The sequence below is a fragment of the Vigna unguiculata genome, chromosome 11, assembly GCF_004118075.2.
Source record: "Vigna unguiculata cultivar IT97K-499-35 chromosome 11, ASM411807v1, whole genome shotgun sequence".
Lineage (NCBI taxonomy): Eukaryota > Viridiplantae > Streptophyta > Magnoliopsida > Fabales > Fabaceae > Vigna > Vigna unguiculata.
Genome location: NC_040289.1, coordinates 25,260,816 through 25,270,707, shown reverse-complemented (window position 1 = coordinate 25,270,707; position 9,892 = coordinate 25,260,816). Strand labels below are relative to the sequence as shown.

At 36.8% G+C, this 9,892-nt stretch overlaps 1 protein-coding gene across 1 annotated transcript; it reads right to left on the bottom strand.

Moving 5' to 3' along the window:
- Positions 1-2,842: 2,842 nt before the first annotated feature.
- Positions 2,843-4,165, bottom strand: LOC114168839 (ervatamin-B-like). Its single transcript, XM_028053801.1, has 2 exons — positions 3,651-4,165; positions 2,843-3,564 (listed from the first exon to the last, which is right to left on the bottom strand). The coding sequence occupies exons 1-2, from the start codon at positions 4,090-4,092 to the stop codon at positions 2,972-2,974; spliced, it is 1,035 nt and encodes a 344-aa protein (XP_027909602.1). The 5' UTR covers positions 4,093-4,165; the 3' UTR covers positions 2,843-2,971.
- Positions 4,166-9,892: the final 5,727 nt, after the last annotated feature.

The window sequence follows — 9,892 nt, the reverse complement described above, 5'->3', positions numbered from 1 at the left end:
CCTTTCCTTCATCAATGTAGGGTTCATTCTAATGGTAATGACTTCAAGATAGTTCAATAGAGCTTCATTCAATCTTCATCAAATCTTCAAGAAGCAAACCACTTTGGCTTCTCATGTCAACAATAGTTTGGTTAGTATTTGGATATCTTACTTTTAATTTGTTCAATTTGAGTTCCTAAGGTGCACCAATGTCACAATATACAAGTTAGTGTGTTAGTTCCCTATATACAAGAAAAATAGGCTAAACTAGGCTAACTAGTTAGTCTCAAACTAATAAAAAGCATATTAAGGGTTAGTTATTAGCAAATGGAAAGAAAAATGTACTCTAAAATGATTCAATAAGAGTAATGAAACAATGAAAACAGCAAACACATATCACACTCTCATCTCAACTTTTAAAGGCTTAAAATGAGGATTTTTCTTCAAATTGAGTGTGTGGAGTTTAAAATAGGGTATCAAAATGGTTTTTTTTATCCTTTGGCCATGCATAATATGACACAAGTGAACTTTAGAAACAAACAAATAAACAAAATATAAAGAGAATTACAAAATGACTAGTTAAAGTAAAGTGAGTGCAAAATGGCTTGCAAAGAGTGCCTAAAATGCATATGAAGACAAAAAATGAGTTTCAAGTCATGTAAATGCTTTGAACACGTTTCAATATAATGTAATGGCCGACGGCTCAGACGACGGAGGTGTCCGTCGAAAATTACCGATGGACTTTTACAATCTGTCGTAAAGTATTACTGACGATGTGTTTACCGACAAATTTTTGGTTGTCGAAAGTCCGTTGGTAAAACATCATTACCGACGGATTATGGCCATTACCGATGGATTGTGACCGTCGGTAATAAGTGTTTTTCTTTTAGTGATTGCCTCCAAGCACATTCTCAGCCAAAAGGTTTGAATTGGGCTTGCATTAGCCCAATTTGAAACTAAACAACAAAGTACTTTAGTATTTGTATTCTATAGCATGGCCTAACATGTGGCCCAAAATAAAAGTTATTCTAATGCTCCAATCATGTGTGCTCTTATATTTTGATGTCTTCTTTAGTCCATGAGAACAACATATAAAGCCCATGATGAATTTGATCCTCTTAGGGCAAGCCCATTTGGATCCTTCTAAGCATGTCTCTTGCTATTGGGCCTTTGATTTGGCTTTGATCTTTAGGAGCATGTGGGCCGTGTATTGGACCCTGAGCATGATTTGGGCCTTGGTGTTGGCCCAAGCTATAAGCCTTGGGGTGGATGCATCATCATTGCTTGAGTTCTTAGCTAAGGCTCTGATTGTAGAAAATAGATTGAGATGATTAATTGTAGTTTTATGTTGCATAGTTCTTCCACTCATTTGTTGAAAACAAAATGTTGCTTTCTAGTTTTGACATTTAATTCTTGGGTGAGTTTTGAGCCTAATTTTCATTCTTGTGTGATTCATTCATCTAGGCTAGTACATTTAAGAACTTGTGTGTTTTCTGTTTGATATAGCTGAACTGTGTCATACATTTTTAGATGATTAAGGCCTTCTTATTTTCGAGCCCATTAGCGAAATAGCCAACCCAACCATACATCTTCCATTACACCTTTAGTTTCAGCTTTTAATGACATGTGGTAGTCATTGTTCATGATCGTTAATAATTTAAATGGTGTTAGCAAAAAAAGAGCTAATTGAACAAAATTGATGAAAATTAGAACTTATTTAAATACAAAAACAAAATTATGACTGATTTAATAAAACTTGACGAAAATTAAAATTAAAAAGATATTTTAACCTTTATTGATTAATGTTAATCTATTATAATAATAATAATAATAATAATAATAATAATAAAATAGAGAATAATAATTTTATATAATAAAACTATATAAAATATGATGTATTTTGTTTGGTGGGGTGTGAGTTTTATTTTCCAAATAATAACTCTACAAGAATAAGCAAAATGCACATATCATTTTTACACTCAACTTAGTTATAAATTATTATTTTATTATAATATTCGATTTATATTTATTTTTATTAAGTTAATATAATATTTTATTATAGAAGGCAGTTATAAAATGATATAGGAACAAAAGTGGTGTGAAAGAATATTTTTCCATTGGATAAATCACTGCTTCAATTTAGGTATTTATCTAAATGATGATGTCAGACGTGGCAATTTGGTCGTCCATGCGGAAGAATCATGATTACGTATAATCATGCCTCAAATTCCAAGTTGAACAATGACAGGATCTAAAGATTAATAGAATAATCTCAGTTGTTACATGGTTTCGTATCATACCTCACGTTGGTCCCCTTTAATTAAAAAAAAAGACCACGAAGTACCCTAATTCGCAAAGTCCATTTTACACGTTATATATATATATATATATATATATATTATTTATGTCCTTTCTTCCCTCCCAACTTTATAAAAATGAAAATATTATAACAGCACCACACTTTCTCTTTTTTTATATCAATGAAGTTAATATAAACAGACCGATAAAGTTAATATGTGTCGAGCATAATGACTTATTGTTTTTATTTCAACCACAAATATATTATTCTCCTAGAGATGTAGTTCTTGCTTGAGTCTGAACGTGTATATATATATATATATATATATATATATATATATATATATATATATATATATATATATATATATATTATGATGAAACTTATTCTTTTGACTGAACTTTTTCACTGTTACCAATGTATCTATTAAACAAACAATAATAATAATAAAAATAAAAACTATACAAATATACTAAACAACAGTAGAATAACACAAATATATAGTTGTAATACTTATATTTCGTTATAAGGTAGAAATTAAGCGTTTACACAAACATCGTAAGATTATAGAAAAACATCTCATTAGGAACACTAGAAGGTACTTTTACTAGCCAGAAAAGAAAACGATGATTAGAGATTCAACGTGCTTATAATTAAACTCTTTAAGATTAATATACGGATTAATAGCAGGACTCAAATAGTTGGATAAGAGGCACTGGTAGCAATTCCACACAAACCTTCTTTGGCACGTATATCTCTCTTCATCCTTATGTACCCTTTCTCACCCCATTCAGTTCCCCATGAATTCTTTACCAACCAATACTTAGTACCATCACCACCTTTTCCATAACCAACCACTGTAACAGAATGATCCATGTCAGTTCCACACTTTCCTGTGAAAATCCCACTTGAATAAAACTGGAAAGCGGAACCTCCAGCTTCAACATAAGCTGACACTGGTTGATGTGCCACTGCTTTTAGGAGTGCCTTTTCACTGTTAGCTGGAACTTTCTCGTACCCTTTGATCTTAATAGCTACACCATCCCTTTCCTTCTTAACCTTACAACTCTTGTTAACCCCTTTGTAGGGGTAGTTTGTTTCACTTGCTATTCCTCCTTTCTTTGCAAGAAATTCAAAGGCATCTTCCACATAACCACCGTTGCATCCCTCGCTGTCACCTCTCACACAATCTACCAGTTCTTGTTCTGACAGCGACACCAATTCACCTTTCGTTATATGATGGAGACCCTCGATGGAAGCCACAGTTGAAAATGCCCAACAACTTCCTGTTTGCACAAGTTGATGTATATAAGACATTATTTAATGGAGCATTAATAGAAAATAATTGAACTGATGGAAAACAGAATCTTACGACATATGCCTTGGTCCTTGATTGGAGTAACAGCACCTCTTTTCCTCCAGTCCACGGTAGCAGGAATCTTAGTGACACTGTCATACATAAACGATGTTTCTGTTGCTGTCAACACGCTACGTTCCTTCTTCTGACCATTAATAAGTAAAGCCTTAAACTCTTCATTATGGAGATCAGCAAATTGGTTAATGCTGAGGTTGAAAGGTTTGTCCGCAGCAGCATTGAAGGACTCAATGAACTGCAAATTGTTGTTGAATATTTGGAACCGTTTATCCTTCTCAGCAGCATCCTTGTACACCTTACCGTACTGTGCCATCCACTTCTCATGTCTCTCCGATAAGAAGGCCTCAGGCAACCTGCGAGACACTGCATGGCATGTCCACAAAGTGAAAACAAGCAACAAAACTAAAATACTGTTATTTTGGCTGAATGAACTCATCATGTAATGAGAAGAATAGTTTAGAGTAGGTTTGATGAAGTATTCGTTGTAACAGAGACAAAGAAAATTGATTTAGTTTGGGGCAAAGGCAATGACAATGGGAAGTAATTTATAGTGGTGAGGAGCACCTCAAAAGTTGTTTCGTAGTGCATGGAATAGTAGGCAGCACAATTTTGAGCCACTTTCTACTTGGATTCTCGACAGCACTGAACCACGTGTGTCATGCGAATTTGTTGAACAGATTGCTTTCGATGAAAGATCCTTTTCCAGTCCAATTGATGTAGAATTCGACGACCACACGTGCTAACCCCCTCTTATCCGAACGTGTTGCAATATAATCTCTTAACAAAACACAAAGCATACGGTCATTCTTATGTTCAGAAAAGAGGGTGTATGAAAGTTTCTGCTTACGCCAGCCCTCAGTGACGCCAGTTATCTGTGGAATGTGGCCATAGTAATCATTCCTATTTTATATATATATATATATATATATATATATATATATATATATATATATATATATATATATATATATATATAAACTAATTATTGAATTACAATAAATCATAAAAATTAATTAATGAGTGATCAATCTAAATAATAATTAATAAATTAAAAGTTATTAGTAATTAAAATAATTTTAAAAGATAATAATTGATTTTTAAGTTACATTAAAATATTCTTTATTATAAATTAATTTTTAAATTGATCATTAATATTAGTTATTAAAATTTTGATTAATAAAAAAATTAATTTTTAAATTAGTCTCTAATTAAAAAAAAATTGAACATATTTTAAGTCCTTAAAATTAATGATTATTTAAGATTTTTTTTTAAATAATTATATATGGATGACCATGTATGATAATTATATGACGACTAAGACTAAACATTTATGAAAAAGCTCAGGAGTGTTTTTATTTTGTTCAAATTTTCTGTTCCCAATTATAAAAATTCCCTCTCTCAGACAATGACATAAGTTAGAAAGTTACCTGATAAACTAACGTATAATATGAGATTTCTCTTGCGATTCATCTTCTTGAAGTGCTTAAAGTAACTTTTTAGTTGCGCAAAACCAAAATAAACAGTGTGAAGTAGAGCCTCCAAATGTACCATTTTTGGGGAGCTAAAAGCTATTTTCAAAGAACTTTTGGCTGGTGGTAACACATATTTCACGTCGCTTAAAAATGCTGTTTTGCATCAATTATTTAGACGATGTAAGTAAAAAGTTTAAATTTCTATATAGATTCGCTTCACTATTGATGCAGCATTTGTTTAAAGGTTCGTGACTTTTTTTTATCTTCTTTCTTATTTTCTTGTTAACTCCAGGAGTCTCAATTTTTTTTTTAAAAAGACCTAATTAACTTCCAATATATATGTAAAAAAACCTCAATATAGTATTTTCTGCTTAATTGGTATGATTGCGTTGAAAGTATCATAAGTGAAAATTTGGATCACGTTTAAAATTCTAAATCATGACCCTCGCGTCAGGAAATTGCTTAGTAATCTAAATTAAAAAATTTAATTTAGAATAGTTTAATATAATAATCATATAATTCTAGTCTAGTGGTAGTAATAAATTCATGCATTCATTTTAATTTTTCAAACCTAAAGGAGCTCTGTTCCTGCCGAATACAGATGTACCCGCGAACAAAAGTTATGTAGGGACCAATGTAGAACAATAAATAACTATAATAGTAAAAATAACATTGTCCTCCTTACCTCGTGAGCAGTGTCTTTTATAGTACTTTAATGGGCCTAACCCTATGGGCCTAGGGTTTGCCATGTTTAGCCGGTTTTTAGGTTTTGTTAACTATGATTAATTAGTTTGATTCTCTTTTAGTTGATCACTATATTGTAATATCCAAGCTGGAGTATAACCAAGTGATGAAGGTTCCTTCGCTGGAGTATATCCATGCTAGCTTAGTTGGAATATATTCGGCCTAATTTAGTGGACTATACTCGGCTTGGTTTGGTGGAGTATACTCGACCTGGTTTGGTGAAATATACTCGGCCTGGTTTGGTGGAGTATACTCGGATTGGTTTCAATGCGTCTGGTCTAAAACCCACGCTGCTTGCCCTTCTTATAAGGTTGAGGTATCCTCGCCTTTCTAGGTAGTATCCTATTAGGTGGTTTAGGATATCCTCTTTTCCCATCACGTACACTAGTCCCCCAAGAGTTGAGACTATCTTAGTTGGAAACTCTTCATAGTGGATATGTAAATGTGGCGCTGTCTCCGCTTGCCTGCGTCACTCAACATGCCTTTACTTTCTGATATGATTTTTTCTTTATTCAAAAGTTTGAGGCACAGGTGACTCTTCAAGTGTAACGTTTATGGAGAAGTGGAAAAGGCTGCATGCGTGAAGTGGGCTTGGGCCTCAGCTTGATGTGACGTGCCATAGGGAACTGCGACAACCATTGTTTGTAAGGCGTTGGATCCTTTTGATCTAACGGATGGGACGCTATGCATTGTGCTCATAGTTTTACTATAAATAGGCTAATTACGTGTGACACCCTTGTTTAGCCATGCTTTTACGATCAAGACGTACTGTTGCGTTCGTGAACTTGGCAGGTATGTCTTCACCCTTATTGTCTGATAAGTCTGCCTCTAAGGCTCATTCGGATCGGGTAGGGACATCTTTGGCCCATCCCTCTAGTAGTAGCACCTCTTCTGATGAGGAGAGTTTGTCTGATGTTCCTCTTCGTTCTGGGTACGAGTGGGTTGATAGTGGTGTGCGTGAATATTTTTCGAAGTACAAGTGGTCTTCCTCTATTCGCAGGTTTGCCGAGGCATATGCGATTTTGGATGAGGATAACCCTGATGAGGCTGTGTCATTAGACCGAGTTGGTCACGTGAATAACGCTTACCATGGGCAAGATGGTTACTCTGACGAATTTTTTTATATGTATGTTGTGTTGCTTACAAACTTACATGTTCGGTTGCCCTTTGATGAGTTCACTGTTGGGGTGTTGCGTATTTTAAACGTGACTCTGTCACAGCTGCACCCCAATGCATGGGCTGCTCTACAAGCCTTTAGGTTCCTATGTCTAGTCTTAGGTTTAAGGCCATCTCCAGTTGTGTTCCTACATTACTATAGTACCAGGCCTAAGAAACCTGTGAGTTGGCATCACTATTTGGTCAGCCTAGGATAGTCTTGCTTGCCCCGTACTCCTCTTCTTTTAAAAATTATAAGAACATCTTCTTTAGGGTTGTAGTTAACCCTTTTGGTCGTTCCTACTTTTTTTATGGTGACACCCCTAAATTTTCATTTTATTGAACGTGTAATCCGCTGCATTATGATGAGTGGCCCCAGACTATGATGTCAGCTGAGGATTGCGAGGTTCTTAATTTGCTAGATTCACTTCCTCGACGGCTTCCCACTAGGCGTATTGTGGCCATACTAAACTCTCCTCGTCCTCGTGGGGACATGTTGGGTATGTTCAAATTTTTCTCGTGACATGCTATATGTTGACCTTTCGTACTTTGTTTTTGTTTATATTAGCGTTGATGGCGTCTCACGAGGGTGTTGGTGTAGGTCAAAAAAGTCGCTTCCACTTGCTTCGTGAGAAATTGAATGAACGGAAGAAAAATGGAGACACAGTTCTTGGGACGAGCGTTGCACCCCATGCCAAAGTTGGTGCAGGTGTTGGGAGTCCTCGGACTCCTCCTCCGATAGAAAATAAAAGAAAAAAGGTTGCCCAAAAGGATGGGAATTCGTCATGTCAGGCCTCCCCCAAACGCAATTGTGTGTCCGAGGATGCTTCTTACAAGCGCTTGATGGGGACAGAGATGCAGATATATGATGGGATGAGCATCACTATATCTCAAGAGGAAGCCAACTTGATTACAGAGGCACCCTTGCCTAGTTTGATGAAAGCTTTTGCACAGTACCAATCTCGAGCTTTAGTGATTGGGAGACATATCGGCCATGAGCTCATTAAAGTGGGCCAGACAGAGAATCTTGAAGCCGAAGTTGCCTTGTTGAAAAAGCAGCTGCGAGCGGCTAATATTGAGAAAGACAAGTTTGTGGGGGAGGTGAGTGATCTCTAGAAGCATCTCCAACAGGCTATTGGTGATAGGAAGTCTTGGTGCAATCGCTGTCTTGAAGCTGAAGAGAAGGTGAAGAAAAGCTATGAGGAAGTATCTGTTCTGAAACGTTCCCTTGATGAGATGAAGATTGCCCACGCAGAGCTAGACAAGGAAGTTTGGGAGTTGTGGGAGGGTGTCATGGAAGAGAATGAGCTTGGCTTTAGGAAGGCCTTGCGTCAAGCATCCCTTCTCTTTGATATTCGCGCGGATGATGACCACTTTGATGTGGGGAAGGATGTGTATCAAAAATCATTGGTGCAGATTGAGGATATTCCTCCTTGTCCTGAACATGCCGAGGATACTCCCTCTACTCCCTCTAGGGAAGGTCGCAAAGGTGGTGGTGCAAATGGGATTGAGGGAAGAGACTAGCTTGTTAGCTTGACGAATGTTTTTTGTGTTGTCATTGGCTTTGTAAGCCCTTTTTAGGCCAGATGGTGTGTAATTTTGGGATATTTTTGTATATGACTGATTAGTTTAACTAGTGGACAATGCATGTTGACCTTAATCATTTATGTTGTTTTGATTGGGATGTGTATTGCATGTTTATGACTTGTTATTCCAACTCAGAAGGCTTAACCATTTGCCTCGACTTTTGTTTTATTTTATATGCATATAGCAAAATGCCACCTTTGGAGTTTAAGCAGCCCAACCTATCTTGGTTCAAGACATCGCTGGATTGTCGGAGGTGTCTCCACTAGTTGCTTGTATAATGTACTGAATCTGTATGCATTTTGCGTTTTAGCAGTATATGTAGAGGAGAGAGTGAGGTTGTTATTTATGGCTGGAGTTTGCTTTCTTCTTTGTTTCGAGGGTTTGCTTACGTCATTTGATTGCACGACTTTTACTGCTTGATTTTTGCTATTGGTATTATAGTGGCTCAACCATAATATCTTAGGTCGCCAGAAATTATTTCTGTTCATGTACACGTTGTGGTGTGTGTAATTGACTTTGTGTGGGAGAGGTGTTGTACTAGGGCCTTCTAGGCTGATAGTCATGATAAGTTTTCCTTTATGAGAAATAAGGTCTTGCAACAGTCGGGCTTGGTTGATGGGTTGTATCAACAGGGACTTGTAAAGGATGGAGTCTTAGGAGAGACCTGGAGTCGACCTTGGTTGATAGGTTATATCAACAGTGACTTGTGAGAGATAGGGTCTTAGGAGAGACCTTGAGTTGACCTTGGTTGATAGGTTGTATCAATAGGGACTTGTGAGAGATGGGGTCTTCGGAGAGACCTTGAGTCGACCTTGGTTGATGGGTTGTATCAATAGGGACTTGTGAAAGATGGGGTCTTAGGAGAGACCTTGAGTCGACCTTGGTTGATGGGTTGTATCAACATAGACTTGTGACAGATGGGGTCTTAGGAGAGACCCTGAGTCAACCTTGGTTGATAGATTGTATCAACATGGACTTGTGAGAGATGAGGTCTTAGGAGAGACCCTGATTCAACCTTGGTTGATGGGTTGTATTAACAGGGACTCGTGAGAGATGAGGTCTTAAGAGAGACCCTGAGTCGACCTTGGTTGATAGGTTGTATCAACAGGGACTTATGAGAGATGGGGTCTTAGGAGAGACCTTGAGTTGACCTTGGTTGATGGGTTGTATCAACAGGGACTTGTTAGAGATGGGGTCTTAGGAGAGACCCTGAGTCCACCTTGGTTGATAGGTTGTTTCAACAGGGACTTGTGAGAGATGGGGTCTTAGGAGAGACCCTGA